At 41.7% G+C, this 25,350-nt stretch overlaps 1 protein-coding gene across 1 annotated transcript in view; it reads left to right on the top strand.

Moving 5' to 3' along the window:
- The window catches only part of PRDM15 (PR/SET domain 15), a 63,873-nt gene that overhangs the window by 36,812 nt on the left and 1,711 nt on the right, over positions 1-25,350 (top strand). The window contains exons 12-25 of the mRNA XM_056858554.1: positions 353-447; positions 813-900; positions 6,274-6,441; positions 8,071-8,165; positions 8,536-8,667; positions 11,892-12,026; positions 13,647-13,810; positions 14,566-14,645; positions 15,527-15,646; positions 16,602-16,733; positions 18,227-18,310; positions 18,440-18,615; positions 21,708-21,788; positions 24,908-25,117. Of these exons, the coding sequence (XP_056714532.1) occupies positions 353-447; positions 813-900; positions 6,274-6,441; positions 8,071-8,165; positions 8,536-8,667; positions 11,892-12,026; positions 13,647-13,810; positions 14,566-14,645; positions 15,527-15,646; positions 16,602-16,733; positions 18,227-18,310; positions 18,440-18,615; positions 21,708-21,788; positions 24,908-25,117 (1,760 nt within the window). The remainder of the gene's footprint in view (positions 1-352; positions 448-812; positions 901-6,273; positions 6,442-8,070; positions 8,166-8,535; positions 8,668-11,891; positions 12,027-13,646; positions 13,811-14,565; positions 14,646-15,526; positions 15,647-16,601; positions 16,734-18,226; positions 18,311-18,439; positions 18,616-21,707; positions 21,789-24,907; positions 25,118-25,350) is intronic.

The following is a 25,350-nucleotide window of genomic DNA, read 5'->3' as shown; positions in this document are numbered from 1 at the left end:
TTCAGGGACAGGATGCTTTTACCCAGTATCACTCTTCTTACAGCTTCAAAGATATCCGTACAGAATTTCACATATCTAATGAGAAAGAAATGGTAATCTGAATGTTTTCTTTATGGTCTACAATTATAACATTATAATTATAGAACATTATAAAACACAGTAGCAGTCAGATGCAATATCATTTGTATAATTTTCTTTTAATGTTTGAGACTGTAGCATAACTATTTGGTCTGTCTCTCCTTACCTTCAAACATTGTTTATTTTTTATTTTTAGCTGTCTTAGTTAATTCTAACATTTCCATGTGGTGAAGTGAGTAACTTCACCTTGTCCTGTTCTAATTTGATCCCTTAGGTGACAAATTATTTAAATGTGAAGAATGTGGCAAGCTTTTCAGTCGCAAAGAGAGTCTGAAGCAGCACGTTTCCTATAAACACAGTAGGAATGAGGTTGGTATGAGGCTCCACCAATATGCTATAGTGAGCTAAAGGGCGGGGGTGTGTGTGTGCAATCACTCCAGACAAAATCTACTGATTTGTGATTGAACAAAGTTATTTTCAGTGACATCTTTAGAATAGTTACACATTTCTAAGTCCACTGAAATAAATGGTGTAGGATTGCACTGGTTGTCCCCAGACAAATCTGGTAATTTTACTTTAGAAATGACTGCAGAGTCATGGTCTATGATATAAAAGTAACAAAATCTGCGACATCGTGTATTGAAAATGTAATTTGTGTGGTGGGGTTTTAAAAAGTAAATACTCTTATCGCATGTTATTTGTGCTTTTCAGTTTTTTACCTTTTTTATCCTCAGGTTGACAGTGAATACAGGTACAGGTGTGCTACATGTGAAAAAGCTTTTCGGATAGAGAGTGCATTAGAATTCCACAATTGTAGGACAGGTATGCTAATAATCAAATCACCTTAACTAAGTTTAATAATTATGATCCAGAGCTTTGCTTTGCCAGCAGTGCAGAAGTACAAAAGCAATATTAATAGGCCAAATATGTTCAGCTCCAACTATCTAAAGTGGAATAATACATGGACACTTTCTCCAAAGTATCTCTTATAGTCCACTTTGGCATAGTGTTCCAGTTGATCCATGATACACATTCTGCCTTTGCAAACTATGTTAGTAGTTTGCCAAACATTTTTTCTATGACAGAGAGCACGTAATGGGAAAGAAAATATTCTGTACCCTTCAGGAGATAAATATCCCCAGACTACAGTGGATATTTTCTAAAATTTAAAAAGCCTTTGGAGAAGTGTTAAATTGGCCACAGTTAATATGAGAGTATATGAAGCTTCCTTATACCACTGAGTCAGATTAGTGATTGAATAGAGTTTAATTGTGTCCACTCTGTATAGCAGCAGCACTCCATTGGTTCAGCAGCAGCACTCCATTGGTTCAGCAGGGATCTTTCTCCAGTGACTCTAGGGTGCTGCAGTCTAGATTGTTGGGAGAAGCTCCTCCTTCTGGATGCAGGCAGGGTTGTGAGCTATTCTTTGACTCCAATAGGAAGGGTTTCTTCTTTGCTTCCCAGTTCAGCCCTGTCTGGCAAGCAGACAGGACATCGTGAGCCTGCTCTACTAGGGATGCCAGCCTCCAGGTGAGACTTGGGGATCTCCCGGAATTACACCTCATCTCCAGACTACAGAGATCAGTTCCCATGGAGAAAACGGATGTTTTGGAGGGTGGACTATGGCATTGTACCCTACTGAGGTCCCTGTTCTCCCCAGGCTTCATCCCCAAATCTCCAGGAGTTTCCCAATGTGGATCTGGCAACCCTCCCCTCCCCATCTCCCGTCAGTGGCCAGGGGGACCTGACAACTGTATGCACTACTGAGCAGCTCTGCTTCATTTTTCTTTTCTACTCAGAACCTTTAAAAAAATCTTTCTGTATCTCCTTTTCTGTCCCCCTCCCATCTTAGTTGGGGGGAGGTGTAATGACTTTGGCCAAGCCTTGAAGCCTGGTGATAGCCCAGCTCCACTGGAGGCTAATTGCCCCACGCCAGAGTTTCTACTGCGGTAAAGCTGTGGGAAATGAGAGAAGGACAGCTTCAGCAGCAACAGTGGCTCTAGTTGACCCTGGAGACCATCTGCAAAGCTGCAGCATCAAAGGCAGCCTTGGAGGAAGCCCCACACTTAGGACAGCTCGAGGCTTGGACACTGGCCTCTTTTTCAGCCTGTGCCTAAACCCCACTTCAAATAGAGCTGAGAGGCATGGCTTGGACTGCAGCAGCAGCAATGGCCTCATTTATACCCATGCCTAAGCCATGCTGTCAGTGGAGGGCAAGAGGTGCAGTTTTGCCAGTGGCAGCTGGAGGGGGGGACACCACCCCGGGTGGCAATTAGATACAAGTGGAGGGATAACATGAGTTGCTGTGATTTTGGCAGAAACTAGGGGCTGTTGGGAGGTGAAATGGCGATGAGTCACACCAAGATGCAACTCCTTAGGTCAAATTCCATGCAAGACCACAGCACAAGTTGTCCACCTTCTCTGATTAAGATCGCTAGCTGACAACTATGTTTTCTGACCTATCTCAGGCTCTTTGCAGGGAGTCTGCATCATGGGAATGGGCAGTCTCGTCAGCACGAGGGCCTCACCTTGGACATCCTAAGAGAGGATTCCTCATGATTAGGGAGCTCATCCCTAGGGGTAATCAGCTGAAGGACTCTGTTCCAGAACACAAATCAGATAAGAATCTATCATCTCGAACTGAGACCTGTAAAATTAGGGTTGGTTTTCCTTCCAAAACCATTTGAAAGGATGGTATGGGCTGATATATGTGGCCATTGTGTTAACAAAGTCGTGTGTCAATCAACTGGAGGCGATTAGGGTGCAGTTTCTGCACTTAGTAGCAGTGCAAATCCTAAGCAAGATGGAATCTGCTGTCCATCAGGTTGGTCCATCTAACAGGAGCATCCACTGTGACAGCAGACTGACTAAACTGATGTAAACCAGACCAAGAAGAATGGAAGTTACACCCAGAGGTCCTTGAACAAATATGCAATTTGAGCCCTTTGGATAGATCTCTTTATGCCTGAGGTAAATTTCCTCATTGGTGCCTGTAAGCAAAGGGAGTCAACACTTTCATGATGAGTGGCCACTGTGTGTAAGTGCTATCAAGTCGCTTCTATGGTAACCTTATGAATTAATGACCTCCAAAATATGCTATCATTAAGAGCCTCACTCAGGTTTTGCAAACTGAGGGCCATGGCTTTCTTGATTGAGCCAATCCATCACATGTTGGGTCTTCCTCTCTTCCTGCTGCCTTCAACTTTTCCTAGCATTGTTGTATTTTCCAGTGACTCTTCTCATAATGTGACCAAAGTATGATAGCCTCAGTTTAGTCATTTTAGTTTCTAAGGAGAGTTCAGGCTTGATTTGATCCAGTACCCACTTACTTGTCTTTTTGGCAGTCCATGGTATCCATAAAGCTCTCCTCCAACACCATACTTCAACTGGATCAACTAGTTTCCTGTCAGCTTTCTTCATCGTCCTACTTTCACACTGATACATAGTAATGGAGAATACTATGGTATGAATTATCTTGATCTTGGTTGGCAGCAACGCATCCTTATACTTAAGAACCTTTTCTATCTCCTTCATGACTGCTCTTCCCAGTCTCAGTCTCCTTCTGACTTCTTGGTTGCAGTCTCCCTTTTGATTGATAATGGAGTCAAGGAATAGAAAATCTTTTAACAATTTCAATTTCCTCATTGTCAACCTCAAAGTTGTGTAATTCCCCAGTAGCCATTCCTTTTGTCTTCTGGATGTTCAGCTGTAATCCTGCTTTGGCACTTTCTGATTTAACCTTCATCAGTAGTCCACTAGTAGCCACTAGGGATGCTCTAAGCTTCCATCCCATGAAACTCCCAGCAAAGGTCATGCAAAGAGTAATAGGTCAAAGGGCAAATGTAGGGTTGTTTCCCAGGAGGACTCAGTTTCAGGATCTGTTTGGATGGTCCTGCCTTCCCCCTTGACCAGTCGCATTTCTTTCAGATTTGTTGTCCTAGGTGGCCATGTACCATCCTTGTCAAGGCTTTCTGAAACTAAATGTCTTAAGTCAGAGAGGGGGCTGTTATGGGAACTTGAAATCCCTGTTATTTCTACCTCGGTAGTGGAAAGTGCCATCAAGTCGTAGCTGAGTTATGGCAACCCCATAGAGTTTTCAAGGCAAGAGACATTCAAAGGTAGTTTGCCATTGCCTGCCTCTATGTAGCAACCGTGGACTTCCTTAGTGGTGTTCCATCCAGGTACTCACTAGGGCTGACCCTAATTACCTTACAAGATTGGGCTATCCTGGGCTATCCAGGTCAGGGATATCCAGGTCCCTGATAGTATCCTGTAAAGGATCCACAAACTTTCTTATAGTACCTGGTCCAGGGTTGGAAGTCTGGAGATACCACATTTAGATGAAGACCTTCGTTACTTAATTGTTGAGTGACCTGGAATGAGGGTTGAGGTCAGACATCCTTACATGGCTGGTGGTGTCCTTTTCAGCAATGACAGGGGATAATCAAAGATGCTCTTTTCCCCAACTCCAACCATCCACAGGTTTTCTACCTGAATCCTCACCATTGTACTCCCTGATCTGATTTAGTGACTTTTTGAATATTTGGTTGTTAGTCCTCTTAGGGAATTCCCTTATGTTTTCCTAGTGGCAATTGCATCAGGATATAGGATCCCTAAAATTTATACTTTGTCAATATACAGGGAATGGTGTGTTTTCCACTAGGATACAGTAGTCTTTTCAGCCAATCAGACCTCTATTCCTACAGTAAATTCTCCTTTTAATACATCAGAGGAAGGAGGATTGCCTTCATTTCGATGTTACCAAGTACCGCAGGAGAGAAGGATTGGCACTGTTTAGATGTTCAAGGGGGTCCCAGTTTCTGGTTATCATCAAGGTTTGTTTCAATTGGAAAATCCCCCTTGGGAGCCAGAATCTCCGTGTCGAAGTTGAGATGTTGGATTCAAGGCTGTATGTTTTACAGTATACAAGGCTCAGGGTAGAGATCCACCAGAAGGCACAGCTACTACTGCAGTCAATCGTTTTCTTCCTTCCTTTCAGCAATTTGCAAAGTATCCCCATGGAAATCTCTCCTTAAGTTTACCTGTCATTGCCATATAACAAAACTTTCACATTTGGATGCTGTCTTTGGTAGAAGGTTCCTCCAGCAAGTGGTGACTGATCTTTAGTTTTGTGGTCTCACCCTAATGTTGATGGCTATTCTATATTTCAAGAGTCTAGACCCTAGGGACCATTGGAGAATAGAAATTTTATTCACTTGCTGTGAATTTCCTTTCTCAGTGGTTCCAGGGTGCGGCTGACTTCCTTCCCATCTGGTTAATAGTTATTAGAGTCACTGGAATAGTTGAGTGATACTAACAAGTTCTCTGCGTGGCTTCTTTTGGGAGGACCAACTCTCTTGCTTCAACTCTAGACAGTTTGTGTCAGCTGAGATGTCCTATTATTGTGTGTTCTTATTTCCTTTTTATATAACCCAGGTAAATATGGAATACTGGGATTGTTACGTTATTTAATATGCTGAGTTGATTTGTTAGGGGCTTTGTCAGGCTCTTATGGAAAGCAGAGAAGAAACCCCTCCTACTGGAGTCAGGAAAAAGCTCACAACCCTTCCTGTGTCCAGGACAGGCTTCTCCCAGCAGCCTAGAGTGCAACATCCTGGAACCTACTGAGAAGGGAAATTCACAGTTGAGTAAGTAATTTTTTTTTTCATTCCAAGCCTTGCCACCTGAAATTTTCTTTGTGGAGGGATGCTAGGGATCTTCTGAATGCAAAACACACTACCTCTGAGCTGTGCCCTTTCAGTGCAGCAGCATTCACAATCACTTTCATGAAGTGGAGACTGCAGTGGCTGTGTATTAGTGTGAAGAAAACTGAAATGCCCCAGGTCCCTGTAGTGACCATGATGATATCACATGCTATCCCAAATCATCTCAGTGGCCCACCAGGATAAATTGACACTTGGAAAGGATCCCAACTAGCATGCCTGGAGGAAGCTAAGCGTAATAAGCTCAGGCTACTCTGGACACTGCCACAGCTATGTTGTCCCCTCATGTCAAGGTGCTATTAAAGACAAGTTACTGAGGAGTACTGTAGCATAAGACAGATCAATTTGCTTGTTGGCTTTGAGAGACGGATCCTGTCCAGATGCACAAGCAGGTTTGATTAGCACATTCTTAGAAACGACTAAATGTAAATATTACATTTGGTTCTTTGTTTTTCTTCTCCTTTTCTTGCAGATGACAAGACATTTCAGTGTGAGATGTGTTTCAGATTCTTTTCTACAAACAGCAACCTCTCAAAACACAAAAAGAAACATGGGGACAAGAAATTTGCCTGTGAGATCTGCAACAAGTTGTTTTACCGGAAAGATGTCATGTTGGATCACCAGAGGCGGCACCTGGAAGGTAAGTACATTTGTAATGAACATCTTAGATCTTGACTTAGTGATGGAGGTTGGGATTTGAGCAAATACCTGTTGGTATTCTCTCAAAAAACAGACAGCTATTCCATATATATTGTAGAAGTAAATAGATCCTGGTTGGTTCTTCTTGTCATTCATGATAATGAAGTCATATGATGGATTACAAAGCAGCCATTGAATTATTCGAGTGCAGCTGTTTGGCTCAAAGGCACAATCTAGTTGCTCAAATACTAAATGAAATCTATTTAAGAACTGCTCATGAATGCCAAATATGGATTGTATAAATGTTGTTGGAAATGTTTCTATCCTTCCTTTCTATCTGAAACAACAGATACAGGAAGCTAGCCTACCGTAAATACTCATTTTAGTTATTTGCACTGGCAATTTATTGCTGGATATGTGTGTGCCATTGAATAAGTTGCAACTGATAGAAGAGGCTTGCTATTGAATTATAACTGTTTGCCTGGGAAGCATGACAGAGACAGTGCAGATGAAGTATAGTGTGCTCACTTCCCTCCTGCACAGTTGAGGGGAGTTTCTTTTGAAAGATGGCATCATCTGTATACTCATTGCAAGAGTATAGGATAGGTGCTGCTACTTTTCAGCCTGGTGTGGAGGCAAAAGCTTCTCACTCAAGTGCCTGTGAAGAAATGCCAGCTCAGGCAGGGGGGTAGTTGTAGCGCACCCGTGAATGGCACAGCCACACCGACCTCTGATCAGTTTGCTGCCAAACACAACAAGCTGAAAATGGTATTTTAAAGAAAACCCCATGAAACTCTCCATAGAGTCTCATGGGGTTATGCTTGCCTTTTTGCAGGCATGACTCGGCGCCTGCAAAAAGTGGTATTCCCAGGCTGAAAGGGCTTTGTAAGCTACCTAAAGGCAGCTCCGCCCCCGGAAACGCCTCCTTCAGTGCTGGCGTGAGCCCATGTACCAGAGATATGCTGCCAGCGAGGCTGTGTCGGCGCTGGGGCTCGCACTGCCACACAACTCCCCTGCGACAGCATAAGTGCCCCTGCGCTGGCCTTCATGCCAATTTGGCTGGCATAAGTGACACTTATGCTTCCGTACAGGTCACACTGCCTGCTCACCCGTTTCGCCCCTCCCCTTTCAGGATTGCACAGTTAGTAATATACCCAATGTATGCCATGCAATGTCTTCTCAGCCATTTGTTCTCTAATTTTCCTGTGAGGTCAGATTCCTTGTCCCTGAATAACAGCTATAAATAAGAACATAAAAATATATATATAACCTTTCACTATATTCTCAGTATGGTTTCTGCATTAGTTATCTTGCAACTTCTGCAAAAACCCTATAAGACTCACTCCAGCCATGAGCCTGTGGATTAATGTAAATAAGTAATTTATTGTTACATGCTGAAGTGTCACAACAGTCTGGCCTGGGGCCAAGACCACTGCCTCTGGATCTCACCTGTTCATTTATGTACAAGCCCTGTAACTGGGCAGTGCTGATAGTGTTCCCGTTTTCAAGCATCGTTTTCATCTGTATTATAGTGTATGTTGTTTATATTTTAAAAAATCATAGGTGTAAGTAGACAGCTTGGTTTATTTTATATTTGTTCTTTATTTTTGGTGGGAACTGTTACCTTAAGGAGTGAGGCGTGTAAAAAGAGAGGACTTTGAGCACAGCACAGACAACATGGTCCGCTACAAGAAGGAGCCCTCTGGTTGTCCTGTGTGTGGAAAGGTAGGATATCTCATTGGCTTACCTCAGTGGGAGCTTTTATTTTAAGGACTGCCCACCCAGGGTTTTTGTCATTGCAAATTAAAATTGCTATATCAATTCAAAAATAGGTAGGCATTTTTACTAAATCTGATTTAAGGATTTCTAAATGACGTTGCTTAGAGAAATGGGAAGGAATTGTGAATACTTCTTTATTAAGATTCACAGTCTAAATACTTCGTCATTTCTGTGAGGATATGATGATGGTAGAAGAACTTAGAACTTTATTAAATGTGACCTAACTTCATTTTAAATAATAAACAAGGACCGCTTGAATCTTTCATATTTAACAAGAAAATAACGTTAATCCGCTAACCTGTTTGTCTTTTTTTAGATATTTTCTTGTAGGAGCAATATGAACAAGCATCTCCTTACCCATGGAGATAAGAAATACACCTGTGAGATTTGTGGGCGTAAATTCTTCAGGGTGGACGTACTGAGAGACCATATTCATGTTCATTTTAAGGTATTGTGTTAATTTATTTTTGTACATTTATTTTTGAAAGCTGGCGAGGTGTAGTGGTTAAGAGCTGTGGTTTAGAGCAGTGGACTCTAATCTGGAGAACCGATTTGATTCTCCACTCCTCCACATGAAGTCAGCTGGGTGACCTTGGGCTAGTCCAGTGGTCGGCAAACCGCGGCTCCCGAGCCGCATGCGGCTCTTTGGCCCCTTGAATGCTGCTCTCCCCAGGGCCCGGGCGGCCGCGGTTCCTGGCCCAGCCCAACCACCGGCGGGATCCCGCCAGCCGGCCAGGAAGCCGGCTCCCCGCCTCCCCACCCCCCATCCGTCGGCTCAGCGGCTCCTCTGCATCCCCGTGCCCAGCCAGGCAGAGGCGCCGCACTCCCGCCGGGCTCCAGCGCGCCCCAGGCGGGAGGAGCCAGCAGGCGAGTGGGAGGCAGCACCCCCCTCCCCTGGCCTCCCCATCTCTCTCTCTCTCTCTCTCTCTCTCTCTCTCTCCCCAGCGGGAAGGGATCAGAGGCAGCGGGGAGAGGCGGCGGCTGGCCGCCCAGGCTGCTGCTGCAAGGGGGGGGGAGAGGCAGGTGCCGCCTCGCGCTGGGCCAGAGCGGGCTGCGCTCCCCGTGCGCTCCTTCCGGCCCGGGAAGGAGGGGAGGGCGGCAGCAGTGGGGCGCAGGGGAATCCCTCCCGGAGGCTGACTCTGTCGGCTGGGGGTGGGGGTCAGGCACGATGGACTTTGATGGACCATGGGTCTGATTCAGTATAAGACAGCTTTATGTGAGTGCAGTTGGTGGGGGGGTCCCCGAATCTCTCCTCTCGTTGGACCTTTCAAGCCGAACGCCTGCTAGTGCCCAGCGCTGGGAGGGCGGGGGAGGGCGGAGAGGAGTCCCCTTCCTGGGGGGGGGGCGGCGGCGGCAGGGGGGGCCCTCCGAGGGTTGGGCAGCCAGCCTCGGTTGCCGTTTTATAATGGCGGGGGCTTGGGAGGGGGGGAGGTCTGCACTTGCACCGTTTGGGAGGGGCTGTGGGTCAGTGGTGGAGCATCTGCTTGGCATGCAGAAAGTCCCAGGTTCAATCCCCGGCATCTCCAGTTAAAGGGACAAGCAAGTAGGATGGTGGCTCTCAAAAGAAATCTCAATCGTTTTACTGTTGATATTTGGCTCTGTTGACTAATGAGTTTGCCGACCACTGGGCTAGTCACAGCTCTCTTAGAGCTCTCTCAGCCCCACCTACCTCATATAAAGGTAAAGGTCCCCTGTGCAAGCACCTGGTCATTCCTGACCCATGGGGTGACGTCACATCCCGACGTTTCCAAGGCAGACTTTGTTTGCGAGGTGGTTTGCCAGTTCCTTCCCCTGTCATCTTCCCTTTACCCCCAGCAAGCTGGGTACTCATTTCACCGACCTCGGAAGGATGGAAGGCTGAGTCAACCTTGAGCCGGCTACCTGAAACCAACTTCTGTCGGGATCGAACTCAGGTCGTGAGCAGAGCTTTTGACTGCAGTACTGCAGCTTAACACTCTGCGCCACAGGGCTCTTACCTACCTCATAGGGTGTCTGTTGTGGGAAAGGGAAGGTGATCGTAAGCCGGTTTGATTCTTCCTTAAGTGGTAGAAAAAGTCGGCATATAAAAACCAACTCTTCTTCTTCTACATCACTTATACCTTGCTTTTCTCTCCAGTGGGGACCCTCCTCCTCTCCTCCACTTTATTCTTCCAACAACACTGTGGGATAGGTTAGGCTTAGAGTGAGTGACTGGCCCAAGGACATCTGGTGAGCTTCCATATGACAGAATGGGCATTTGAACGTGGGTCTCCCGGATCCTAGACTGACCCTCTTAACACCTACACCACACTGACTGTCAAAGCCACTGGTTTGCTCAGAGACAAGTCCCAGATCTTCAGGCTCTGAATGTGGTGCTCATGGGTGCCATGGCACCTACAGACACTTTTCCTGGCACCCATCAACTTGTTTTAGAAAGTAGAGAAGACCAAATAAGTCTTTTGCATAACAGCCTTTCTGATTGACCAGTGGAGATCTGATTGGCTGGGCAGATTTTTAAAAACACTGCTTGGTCAGCAGCCACTATCACAGCACTGAGTGGCTGAAGGTATGCAAGGATGTGTGTATGCAACAAATATTTTAAAGTAGTGCATTCATTTAAAAAGGCATCCTGTTAAACAGAGCTTCTGCCTGAAGTGTTAAAGAGTTACTACTGGTGCATAATCTCCCTCCTGTGGCAGCCATTTATTAGTTGCATCAACCACCCTTTGTCAGAATCCCAAAGGTGCCTGCAGGCTCAAAAAAGTTGGGTCCCCAGCTGTAATGCTTTACAGTATGCAATGCAATTTTACTTAAGTCTGTATTTGACTAGGGGGTAGAACACCTATCAAAGAGAAGAATTAAGAACAAGATTTCATAAGAGGAACATTATACAGATTGGTTTGGCAAGCAAGAGAGGCTACAGGCTGGTTTTTAAGTCTTCAGCCACAATACTTGCATGGCACCCATTGCTGTGAATTTCTTTAAGATTGAATTGGGAGCTGTACATTGGGTTGGATCCAGCCACCATTTTTGCTCAATCTCTGTCAATTATCTTCCTTACCACCCCTGTATCATAAGGCTTTTGTCCATACAGGTCCTGTGATCTCTAGCATAGCATTTATGGTGGACCGCAGGGACCCACCCCCTCCTCCCTTTCTCACCAGTGGAAAAGTTGGTTGGGCGTAACCCATTACAAGTTCTATTAATATTTCTATCTAAAACATGTTATGGATGTTCTGGTGATGTTATGAGATATGGAATATGAGGGAGAGTTGCTATCAAGATTTACCAGAAAATTTTTATTTTATTTTCTGTATTTGTTATAAATAAGATGTGGGAAACATCTGCTGACACATCACTGAGGGATATGCACAAGCATGAATATGATTTTAATAGTTCTAGTTGTTGGCCTTTAACAGATAGCATTCCATGTAATAGTAGACAAGAAGTTCTTGTATGTACCATTATTTTATTCAGATTTGGTCATCTGAAATCAGGCATAGGAGCAATGGGCCGTACTCTGCACAATTCTGTCTTGTTATTAACAGAAGTTCAACCAAAAGGGAAGTGAAGGTGTCATTTATCTCAGTTGCTGAGGATTTGGCTTGTATTAGTATTGTGGAAACATTACAACTGTGTCAGGTTTGTTTTTTGGTTGGCAAAGGTTTGAGTTTAAACCTCTACTCTGTGTAGGACATTGCAATAATGGATGACCACCAAAGGGAAGAGTTCATTGGCAAAATAGGAATCTCTTCAGAGGAAAATGATGAAAATTCAGATGGAAGTGTGGATTCCGAGCCTCACAAGTATAGCTGCAAAAGGTGCCAGGTAGTTTTACTCCTTTCAAACATTTTGTGGAGATATGGGGTGGGAGAGTTGAGAAATGTCAAAAATAGTAAGAGAGTCTGCCACATTCTCTCATCAAGAGACCTGTGTGTTCTACTGTGTGCACATGGAGTCTTGCAGGCCCAGGCTGCAACATTTATGCCAACATACATTCATGTGCTGCCTCCAGTGACTGGAATAGAGCAGAAGTTGCTGGCTGGAAGACTCCATGTATACATTAAAGTCCTCGCTAGAGCTTTTGTATGCAATGGCAGTTTGCAGGATTGCGTTTTAGTAGACAGTTAGACTGGGGACATACCCACAAACTAGTAAGAAGTATAGGGACTAGTACAGTTTCATCAATAAGTAGTATAGGGAGTCATGAAGAAGTCTTCTTACTCATCCCTGGAACTACATGGGCAGCTTCTGGAATTTAAATAGTGGTCTCCGAGGAAGGTTTCAGTCAGTAATCCAAGAACCACTATAATATGGTAGTTCCAAATTCAACACCCCCAAATCCACAACATTCACTGACTCTAGGGCAAGCTTTTCAGCATACAGCCCTTTCTCATCTTAGTATTGTGTGGTTCCTTCAATACTTCTGTCTTTAATGTGATTGTTCCCTTTTTGCCTCACGTTCTTGGACCTTTTTGTTATATATTGCTGTCTACCTAATGTCCCTCTGTCAATCTTCTGCATATTCATGAGTTAATTTCTGCAGCTTGGTCCCATTTATGGTTCAATCCCTCTTCACTTTGAGGTTCTTCTCAACCTCAAGAGCAGAGAAGGATCTGTCCACCTCTTCCTTCCGCTCCCCACTTTACTATTTTTGTCCCCAGTGTCAGCAGAGACCAGGGCAAAAAGCTTTTGGGAGTACCATGCTGTTGCACTCCAGCAGTCTTGCAATTAAGTGGCTTTGCCAAATGTGCTCCCCTTGCTGCCCCAAGGCCCCATAGGAAAACCATGGGAGCACAGTTGCCATGTTTCTAATTTGCAAGATCACACCAATGCTTTCCTATGGGCACTTAGATATATATTTTATAATTCCTGGTTAAGGCCCTACTGCTATCTAAAAAGCTCAATGACTACTTACAGAACTAGCTAAAGAATCTCTAGTTGGCAGAATGACAAGCTGGAGACCAGAACTGTGCTCCAGTTACTGATTCTGATGCTTCACTAAGAAGATTCACTAAGAGGTAGATTCACTGGCTAGAGTGCAATTCTGGGCTCTTGTCAGCAATACTGTTTCTTAAGAAAAAATGTCCAAGTTCTGTAGCAGTGTGCTTGTGACGGTACAATTAAATAGAGACCCCGTGGCAAATGAGCTCCTTTGGATTCCTTAAGGTTCCCTTTAAGGTATGCTGTGTAAGGTTTTATTCCCAGTCTGACTGATAAAATTCCCTTCTTTCAAAGGTATTGGAATACACACAATAGTTGTTTCCTGAGTAAATAACACTCCAAGCCAATATATCAGCTCAGCCAATCAGAGGATTCATTGCCACAAATTATACGATTGTTGGTTCCTTTTACTATTTACTTCAAAGTTGTATTAACTAGTGGTTGCTGTTTGCAAAATTTTCTTTTTCCAGTATGTGATGCCCTCACTCTTGTTTCATTCTTTAGTTAACATTTGGCCGAGGAAAGGAGTACTTAAAACACATCATGGAAGTCCACAAGGAGAAGGGATATGGCTGTAGCATCTGCCATAGACGTTTTGCCTTGAAGGCCACTTACCACGCACACATGGTCATTCACCGGGAGAACCTGCCTGACCCCAATGTGCAGAAGTAAGTAGATGATTCCAACAAAACAAAAGCAAGGATGTAATGTTGCCATCTGTACATGGGCAAATATGATTGACTTAATTTGGATTTAGGCATGAGAAGGCCGATTGCAACCTATTTCCTAGAGATGTTGGCAAAACAGCAAGTAAGAACAGTCAAGGACAGTCATGTAGGCAATAATGGGCTAGTGCTTATGGGATTTCTACTTACATTTTTCCCACCTTGGGACAGTTATTTAGGCTGTTTTACACATGAGCACCAGGGCCAGCTACACCATTTTCCTGCCACTACCATGCACAGATCATATGATAATTCCTGTCTCCCTAACAGCCATTTCCAGTCTGCTGACAGAAGAGGAAGAAGGGAGCAATTTTACCCACACGAGCTTCTGGACCCTTGTGACTGTTGCTTCACATGAACCTCGTGACCCTGGGAATGGCTGCTCAGGGGAGGGGAGAGCTTGGGAAATGGGCAGTCCTTGTACTGGATCCAAACTATATCTACTGAAATTCAGTAGTCAGCTGTGACAGGAAATTTTAAAAAATAAAAACCTAGAATCAGTGAGCCTCTGCAAGGTGCTATTCTAGTAGGTAGTTGGACAGATGTACTGAAAGGCAGCTGGGTTTTCTGTGTAATTCCCAGGTGCTTTTGAACATGTGTTTAAAAATGTGTTTTTCTTCAAATTAAAGTACAAGATCACAGACTTTCAGTTAATCAGAAAAAGGATATCACTAGCTGATCTTTATTTCCCATTTTAGATATATCCATCCATGTGAAATCTGTGGAAGGATTTTTAACAGCATAGGGAATTTAGAGCGGCATAAACTTATTCATACAGGTAGACTCATTTTATTATCATTTTCTTAACAACAAAGGTTTCGCTCTTCTGCTGTTAGTTTATTCTGTACTGTTTTGTTATTCTGTAACCCTTTTATGAGGAAAATACATTGTAATTATTTGTTCTTATGTTGAGGTGATTAACATTCTGCACCAAATGCCACAAACCCTTTTGTTGGGGAAGACCCCTTAGGAGAGGAAGGATGCCCTTAGTCACCTGCTGTAAAGCAGACCTGAACTGTAGGAAGCACATGGTACATTCCATTGTGCAGCATGTGTTGACCTTCCCACACTACATGCCTCTTTGCTGTATTTCCTCTCATCACGGGAAGGAGGAGTAGGTGGAACTGCTGAACTGGAGCAGAGGTTATCTACGAGTCACAGAAGTCACCTGGGCCTTGGTCGGGGCAGGCATAGAGAGCTGGCTCTCCCAGCCATTCCAGCTGGTCAGGGGTGTTCTCTTCTTCTGGGCACAGAAGCATTTCTGTAACACTTCTGTTCCTTGTATGGTCTCTGTGTACAGTGTGACGGGGTGCATTCCTGGTTGAAAACAGGCCCCATAGTTTGCTTCAGCCGCTTTCTTACTGCTTTTTTCCATCTACATCTTGCTGTTCTTCTCTTTTTTGCTTATTTTTCATAACTTCTTTAGGGAACCTTTCTTACAGCTGTTCTGAGATATCTCTGTAGCTATTCTCTGTCCTTTTCTGCTTACTCTGTCATTCTATGTATCCTTTAAAAATTCTTTGTCCTGGAAGAGTGTCCACTGCTTTATAAAAGGTGCTGAAAGGTACATTTTTGGATTTACTTGCACACAACATTTGTGTGTTTTTTTCCCTTTGGTATTTTGTTTATATAGCGATCTCTTTTCTTTGTTTTTAAAAGGTGTGAAAAGTCATGCCTGTGAACAATGTGGTAAGTCATTTGCAAGGAAGGATATGTTAAAAGAACATATGAGAGTCCATGATAATATCCGAGAATACCTATGTGCAGAATGTGGCAAAGGTATGAGTATTCCTTTATATCTCTAAATATCTGTGATGTGGCATAAAATTACCGCTGTAAAATTTTGAGTCTACATTAATAATTAGGGAGGTCTAAATGATTTGGAATCAGGTTTTTTTAAAAACTGATATACTATTCCTATATAATTTTACATCAACATAGCTATGCAGCAGAGCACATTTTAACTTCTGAAGTCCCATATGCATGACCAAACGGTATGGTGCCACAGTACTGATAGTTGTTGTTTTTTAACTTACCATACATATTTGAAAGGAAGTACCATTGATTTTGGTGAATCCTAGTTCCAGGCATTTTCAGTGTTTAATTCATTATGAGGGGGGGTTAGCCTCCCCAACCCTGCCCTGATTTCTTGACCTCAAGAGGATCCCCCTGCTGGTTTTCCCCAATTTGGCAAACAGCATCCCCATGTAATTGGTGTTAGAATACAATGTTAATTCACCTCTCCCAGTGCTGCAGCCGCTCTCTGACTTGGAAGTGGGGCGGTAGTGTGGCTCTCAGCTGTTATTTGTCAGTAAAAAATGCTCAGGAAATCCTTTTGCAGCTCTTCCAGCATCTCCTGTAGCTAGATCCTAGGCTGTGTTTTCAAATGCTGTTTTCAAATGCTGCAGCTGAATTAATTTAAAGAAACTTGACAGAGAGTTCGTGCGGAGCATCACAATTCATTTCTGAAAGACCTATTTCAAAACCTCTCAGCCGTCTTTTGTTGCTCTTTTTCATTGACTTCTTGAAGGTTTTATATGGATTGTTCTCTAAAACAAGCCATAGCACAAAGGTAGCTCCAGCTAAGTTTGAAGAGGCATTTTGTGCCTTTCTCCAGGAGGTGGCCATTGGCTTAAAACATTCGCATGCAGTCTTTTTTCTTGAGTATTGCTCAGGGGAAGAGGGATGAAAGGGTTTCTTTACCATACCTCAACTTAAGCTTTATCCCTTACAGGCATGAAAACAAAACACGCATTGCGCCATCACATGAAACTACACAAAGGAATAAAAGAGTATGAATGCATGGAATGCCATCGGAAATTTGCACAGAAAGTCAACATGCTGAAGCATTACAAAAGGCATACAGGTGAGCCTGTTGGCAGGAGTCCATTGACTGGGCCATTGAACAAAGCAAGCTGTATTGCCTGGAAGTCCATCAGAGAGTGTTCTGCTATTTTCCTAGCTGATGTCATTGTACAGTACAGTCATTCTACAGTCACTGACATCAGTGACTTCTTATGTCCATATCTTATGCATGTTTCCTAAGAAAGTATAGCTGAGTTCAGCTTTCTGGAAGATGTGCATAGTGTTGTATTTTAGTAATTAACATGGCTATATTTTACTTGCCAGTAATTTTACCTGGCACCAGCTGTATCTCCTTTATGGAATTCCCAAGTTACTATGGAGGAAATAATGACAGACAAATACATGTAATTTGGAGTGTAGATAGATCTACAGAAGTTGACTCTGCTAATGTTTTTTTTTTATTTTACCAAATGCACCTAGGTAATCCCCCCCCCCAAAAAAAACCTCTTTTCCAGAATAAAGAACTACTAGCATGAGTGGAGTAGCTGATAAAGGCAGGAAGCTGAAGGAAGATAATGTTTTGAATCACGTAAACTGTGAATGTGAAGAACTGATGAATGTGAAGAACTAATAGAAGTGATGAGATGCTTTGGCCTAAGAAGTGCAGCTGTGTAGTCTTTGCTAGTGAATCACACAATCTTTAGCCTGGTGTTAAGGGGTCCTTCATTTCATGATTGCTGAGGGTCTAACAAAACAATATGCTATTCCCAGGTCTGCCCTGGGTCTTGTCAAGCAGTTGTGAGCTGAGATTCTTAGTTGTAATTCTCACCCAGTCTGAATTAGGATCATGGTGTGTGAAGAGAGAGAGCCAAGGCTATTTTCCTGACCTGAAACAGCTCTGTGGAGCTGCTGTTTGCCCTGTACCAATACTATATTTTTCTGTGGAAATTTTCTGCCCCATATACATAAATATAGTCTTTGTTTATTTATAGGGCTGTTGTGCTACAAATCAATCATGTTAGATGGCCTAAACATGGGATATAAACCATGGACAAAATCGCCAGTGCTTGTACGTAATCCAGGCTTGTAGTTGGTGTATTTATCTTCTTTTACTAAAAGGATTTAAATTATTTATTTATTTAAACAGAACAGATAATTCTCTAATTCAATTTTTTCTAGAAAATGCACATCACTGTCCGTTAGGGAAACTTGCATGCCCTGATGGAAGTTTCCACAGTGGGACAAATAGTAGCTTCCTAGGGCTGTTTCAGGTTGGGAAACTGGTAATTGGGGGATGGGGAGACTTTCCCATGCACCAGTGTCTTGATCTAAATGCCCCCACATGCCTGAGAATCCATGTTTCAACCAGGAATTTCCAGCACATGTCTGTTTGATAGGATCCAGAGTAGACCTGGGAGCTGCTTATGCAAGCTACAACACCTGTCACCCACTCATTGGGTTACATGAATTGGAGCTTGCACTGATTTCTGCAGATGACCCACTTGTGCCAAAGCACAGTATCATTTTGATCGTAATGTATTTTCTGTTTGGCAGGAATCAAAGATTTCATGTGTGAGCTCTGTGGGAAAACGTTTAGTGAAAGGAACACAATGGAGACGCATAAACTTATTCACACAGGTGAATGTTTGGTCTGAACAGTTTCCAAAGTTGACTTAACTACTTTTGTATTCTATACCATATACTAAAAAGTGTTTGCTGTGATAGAAATGCAATACTAAAAGAGCTTTTTGTTTTATTGTCTGCTAGTGGGGAAGCAGTGGACATGTTCAGTGTGTGATAAAAAGTATGTCACTGATTACATGCTCCAGAAACACATCCAGCTGACCCATGATAAGGTAGAAGCTCAGAGCTGTCATCTCTGTGGAACGAAGGTTTCTACCAGAGCATCAATGAGCCGTCACATGAGACGAAAACATCCAGAGGTGAGTATGCTGATATTGTAATGGTGGTGATTCTCCTTTGACTTCCAAGTGAGACTCATTAATTGTATGTTTCCTTGTTCTGAATGTTATTTTTATGCACCAGTGGCAGTTCAACAACTTTGATTCATTATGAAGGTTGCTGAAATATGAATATATCACACTGACAGTATCCATGGATGAAGGCTGAACATACTGGACAAAATCAAAAATACATGGGGGCACAGCTAGACATGAAGCTGTCCCCAGCTTCATCCCTGGGACATGCCTCCACTTTGTAGTACCTGGGAAAGACATTTAAGAGCATCATGGGAGGCTGATTCTGGTTGGGACCACTGTAGCACAGGGGGAGGAAGGTCTCCTGCTTGTGGTGTGGCTACAGTCAATCAAATGACCTTTATTGGCATATTCTCAGAAATATAGCATAGATGGTACACAAGAATTCTCATTCCATACATATCCCATATAGATATGATTTAAGCTTTGATCCTAAACTTGACAACTTCTATCAAAAATTCCACCACCTTTAAAGTGACTTCAGGGATAGAGTCGTTCATTAAAAACCGGCATATGGCAGTTTCGTGGCTAGATTTCATTTTATCCATCAAGGGTAAAATTGTTTTCTTACGAGGGCCATCATGCAGAAGACAATTTATAATTATATGCTGAAGTGTATCATGTTGACTCAAACCGCATAAACGTATTCTTTTTTCAAAGGGGATATTTTTAAACCTGCCCTTTAATACCTCTGAGGGGAGGGCATTAAGTCTGGTGAGCATAAAAGCCCTCTGTTGGAGGGGATCCTCAAGTGTATCAAAGTACTGTTGTAGTTTCCCGTATTTAACCTGTAGACCTAATTTAAGAGGGGAGCATGTTGGCGGAATAGATGGACATATCATTTGTTCTTCTTGGTCTAAAATTCTTTATTTGATAGTACTGAATGCTAGTTTTTCGACTAACATTGACAGATCCTCTAAGGAAATGCCGATATGGCCAAGTTTAGCTAGAATAGTGGAGAACCAACTAGATTTGTAGGTGTCTTTTAGCAGATGGAACATAAGAGTTCCTTGATTTGCCCTAAAGTGAATTTTAAGCCAGTATTTAAAGGTTGAGATCCAAGCTCTGGTTTCAACTAAATTCTGGCCTGTTTCTAAGCATAACGTCACATATGGGATATATTTCGGTACTCCTAGGATTTGCCTCAAAATTTTTGCTTGAATACCCTCCACAGAGTTATTTAGTGCTGGGATCCAGATTGGGATGCCATAAAGGATTTGCCCCAAAATTTTAATGTTTAAAAATCTGAGTGGCTGCAGTAATATTTTGGTTATCCTGGGGGGGGGGATTGTTTCAATTGAAGTGCTGAGTGGGTGGCTAAATTTGTCACCCTATCTTTATGGCCTGAGGCTACAGATAAAGTGCAGTGGCAGAGGGGCTTACACATGGCAGGTTTCCTTGCCCCAGTCCCCTTGCAGTGGCCTTCCTCCCCCCCGAGCCACTGGGATTGTTGCAGCTTTTTAAAAAATCAGCACTAGAATATCATTATATCCATATACCATTGTAACAATAGGTGGAACAAGTTCTATGAATTCCCAACTTTCATTATTTTTATGTCCGCCAGGGAAGGAGCTAGAAACCTACAGTTTTTAGAAAAATGAAACTAAGAATTCAGAGAAACAGTTACACCTGATGCTACAACGGTATATTGATATAATGATATGTTAGCACCATGGAGAAGGAAATGGCTGCCATGGGGACAGGGTCAGGAGAAATGGCTGTTGTTATGGGCCAGAAAATACAATTTTTCCCATCCACACAGCAGCCATCCAGGCTTTGCTGTGGTCTCCTCCAAAACTTTGGAGCAAAGCAGGTTTGAGAAAAATTCACAGGAAAGCCTGGGAAACCCTGGGAGGTGCAAATATGCACCATGATGCTGTGGGGAAGCAGGAAAAGATCCACTTTCCAACAGCATTAACCATGGGTAGATTACCCATGCGGAAATGTCCTACGTCAGAGGTACAAAGTTACAAAGCTAGGCTGGGGAAGCACCCACTTGGGGACAGCAATTTCTGACCTTTAGCATCCCTGAACACTTCCTAGAAGTGGTGAGTCACGAAGTTTATAGCTATTTACATTCTGCTTTAGATGTTGCTTCCCCCTCAGAGCTGCTTATTCAGCACTGACCCAGTGGAGCAGTTCACAAGCTTCTGAACCTTCCTATGTTGTAATTAAACACATGTTAAACAATTGCAGAGGAAAGGCTGCTGCCTGGTTATACAATATTTGTTTCTGTACATGTGGCATTATGGCAGCTCTTGTGCAACGTTGTCCTATCTGAAAAATATAAACATACATAAAATCTTAAATAATTAAAGCCTTGCTATGAGGAGTTGGTTGTTGTTCAGCCACCAATACATGTGTTTCCTACATGTTCTGCATGTGTTTCCTTAATTAATTCAAGAAAACTGCAGTGCAATTATATGCAGAGTTACAGTCTAAGCTCATTGAGATGAATGGGCTTAGGCTGGAGTAACTCTTCTTAGGATTGCACTGTTAGAGGAGCATTTCAGCTTTGAACAACTGTGTGAAGTAGGCTGTGTTGGGTAGGGGCCATGGTTCAGTGGTACAGCATCTGCTTTGCATGCAGAAGTCCCCAGGTTCGGTCCTCAGCTATTCCAGTCAAAAGGATGAGTTGAAAGACCTCTGAGACCGAGATGCTGCCAGTCAGAGTAGACATTACTGATCTTTATAGACCAGTGATCTGACTTTGCATCAGGCAGTTTTGTGTGTTCATGTGCAAGACTTGATCAAATCTCTACAGTGATTTTCATGGATGAGAGAAGAGATTAGAAGTTAAGTTTCTCATAACCAAATATGGCATTCTGGCTGTCATGTCACATTAGCTATTGTAAATCAGTCAGTCAGTTTATATGATTTAAATGGCGTAAATTACTTAATGGCCAACGAAAGTGAACAATGTTGCACTAAATCTGTTGTACTGATATGACCACATGAATATAAAATAAATCCATGCACATGATGTTACATATTAATCCTGTTTTAGATTATTAATTCCTTAATATTTTTATTTTCAGGTGCTTTCAGTTAGGATCGATGACTTAGAACAGCTCCCAGAGACCACTACGGTCGATGCTTCATCTATAGGGATTGTGCAGGTAAAATTGATCAGAGTAAAATGTGAATTTTTCTTACAACTTTCTATTCCTCTTCCTGTATTTTTGGGGACTTTTACAGTGTAAAAAAAGGATGGGAACTGATTTTCTTTGATGCTGTATGTATGGTCCTAATTGAGTCTTCAGGAATACTAGATTTCATTTTAAAATAAGTATTTCTCAATCTTGTGATTAAAGAGAGATCATTAAACTTGCAATACAAGATGCCCACCACTGGCAAGCAGTTTTACCAGTGAATAGCTGCTGAACAAAAATAAAAGCATATCCATAATTTGTATGATTAATCAGATTTTTAAAAATTCTTCTGCCACACTTTGCATATATTGGTCACAACACCCAAAGGCTTAGAGTCCATTCACACCACTTCAGTTTCCCAAAGACAGTTTCAGTCTGTCCTTGATGAGATCCCATGGGGGCATGTCCATGAAAGTATTCAATATGTTTATCTCCCAGGTCATCATAAGAACTGTAATTTGGACATTTTATTTTATTTCAAATAATCTAATGACCCAACAGTCTTGGGCAACATAGGTCACTCTAATAGCACTCTCTGGTTCCACCTTTGTGTCGAATCTACTGCAGTCAAATTTTTTGCCACAGACAGTGTTATAACAAAATCCATATTAGGGAGAAGAGAAGCCAGGGAAGAGGAAGAAGCACCAGAAGCTATCATTGGCTGAATCCAGAGAGGTCACCAACACACAATCAAAAAAGATATGAGCTAAAGAGTTTGGATATTTTGATGCAGAGTGCTGTTTCACATTAATGTTTTCCAGGATATATTTATTTTATCATGAGATAATGCTTTAAGAACACTGTCATAAACAAGAAAAGAAAATACACTTCTTAGTTCCTTTGCCGGTTTAAATAAATCACAGTGCCAGCATATTTTTACATGGAGACATAATATCCCTAAATTGACCAGATCAGTGATATTTATGCATCTGCCCACAAAAAGAAATCTAATTGATAGAGCACGTGGTTTTTGAATGCACCTTATATAACAAAATTCGTAGCGAAAGGAGAAATAAGTATGGGCAGAAGATCTAGGAAAAGCAGAAAACATTAAATATCTAGGTATTTGGCTAAGTAATTATAGAACTAAATGTTTAAATTTAAATTGCGGGAAAATAGCTGAAGAATTAAAAGAATATGCTCAAAAATGGCTTCCTCAAAATGCAACATTTCTAGGTCGAGTCAACTTAATCAAAATGATAATCCTACCAAAAATAAAATTTATTTTCAATAACCTATTTGTAGATATACCAAAGAAAATGATTGAAGAATGGCAGAAGATCTGTAATAGATTTATTTGGCAGAATAAAAAAAAACAGATTTAGAAATATTAATCTATATGAACCTAAAAGCAAAGGAGGGATAGGAATGCCAAATTTACTAGTATATTATCAGGTAGCCAGGGTAAAATGGTTAAAATCATGGGTAGTAAACGATGGAAACGAATCTTATATTAAAATTGAGCAAGACTTTGTTAAATGCCCGCTAAATAGATGGCCATGGTAAAAAAAAACTGATAGGAAACTTTTTTATGACAAAGACAGTAACTGTATTAATACCATTCTAAAACAATGGGATGTATTAAGAGAGAAACTAGCCCCAGATATTTCCCCACTGTCTTCCTTCCTTTGGAACATCTTAGCCGAGAATCCAGAATTCCAACTTCCTTGTAGAATAAAGACAGATAAACAGAATGATTATCATTATTGGATTAAAAATAATAATCATTTAGAACCTCTAGAAATTTTTTTGGAGAAAAAAGAAGTTAATATTACATTTATAGAATATTTACAAATGAAAAAGTATTGGAATAATTTAAAAGAAAAAGAATTAACTGAAATTAGAGAAAAATCAGAGTTTGAAAAACTAATGCTCCAAGATAAATTTTCAACTTCAAAAATATATGCAAATTTTATTAAAAGATAATTTAAATTTAACATTGGGTTATAGGGACAAATGGAACATTTACTTAGATAAACCACTGAGTGATCAAGAAGGAACATATTTTTTCAAAGGGATTAGATTTCAATGTCAGTTTGCAAATAAGAGAAAATCTAATTAAGATGGTATATATGTGGTATTTAACTCCAATTAGAATAAGTAAAATCTACAAATCAGTGAACAATAGTTGGTACTGTGATAAAAAACAAGCAGACTTTATACATATGTGGTGGAAGTGTGAGAGAGCTATAACGTTCTGGACTGAAATAGTGAAATATCTATCTGTCGGAATGGAGATTGACATCCCATGTAAACCTGAGATACTCTTGTTAAATTTAGTTCCAAACCTAACTAAAGATAACCGATGTATGGGGTTACACATGATAACCGCTGCTAGAATTACTTTTGCCAGACACTGGAAACAAAAAACGATTCCAGAGATAGAGGAATGATTGGTTAAAGTTAAAGAAATATATGTTTTAATTAAGGCAACAATGCATCAGAAAAATGGTGGTACAATGAGTCTAGATGAGCTATGGTTACCAGCTGTAAATAAAATGGAAAATCTTATAATTAAGGGTGAGAAAGGACAATGTGCAGCGATGATAGTCTAGTTATTTTACAGAGGATAAACCGTGTATTCGGTGTGGTAGTATGAATGAGGATATTGGAATAAGTTGTAATATAGAAATTCTGTATTTAAGTTTACACATATTTTAAATTATGAAGATTGCTGTTTATTTTATTGAAGAATTTTTTTAAAAAAAATTCGTAGCGAAACTATCGGACCATTGCTGGAAAGCTCTAATGAAATTAGGCTTGAATATCTTCCGTCAGATAAGAACCACCATACGACTCGATTGGTTGCCCAGTTTTGCACCCTGGTCTGCAATCACAAAAAAGTGGGAAGGGCCCTCAACACTGAAGAGTGGCAGTGATTGCAGTTACTGAAATGACCTCATTTTTAGTATTTGCCCAGGAGAGTGTCCAAGTGCCAGTTTGTTGCCAGACGTGTAGTTTTTTGTATATTACTTTTATCCTTTTTGTAATTAATGTTTCCTTTATTTATATACTGGTCGTGGACTGTAATAATAAAGAACAGTGAACAGTGATATTGTATGTTATTGAAAACTCTGTCCATGCAGCCAGATCTGTCTCTGGAACAAGGAGAGCTACCAGAGGCCAAGCGTGTGAAGACTCATAAACGTGGCCATAAACGAAAGCCTAAACCAGGTGACGAGGAGGAAGTCCAAGTACCTGAGGACTCTGCCTTCAGTGAATATACAGAAAAAGAAGTCGAGTTCACAGGAAATGTGGGGGATGAGACCAATTCAGCTGTGCAAAGCATTCAGCAGGTAAGTGTCATTTACAAAGGGATTGAGAGCGGGCATAAGTTTAAAATGGACTGTAGATGCTGGAACTATTAAAATATTCTAACAAGTATATGGAGTTGTTTCGGGCTGTTTATGTGATTAATTGTGTATTGCTCATCATTATGGTGAATGGGGTCAGAAAGGGATCCATAAGAAAGGGATCTATAAATGTCTTGCTGTGTCTGAATGCGAGTTCCCACTCAGTAGCTAAACTC

The sequence above is a fragment of the Euleptes europaea genome, chromosome 12, assembly GCF_029931775.1.
Source record: "Euleptes europaea isolate rEulEur1 chromosome 12, rEulEur1.hap1, whole genome shotgun sequence".
Taxonomy (NCBI): Eukaryota; Metazoa; Chordata; class Lepidosauria; order Squamata; family Sphaerodactylidae; genus Euleptes; species Euleptes europaea.
Note: the sequence above shows the minus strand (reverse complement) of the source record. Positions and strands in the feature narration are given on the sequence as shown.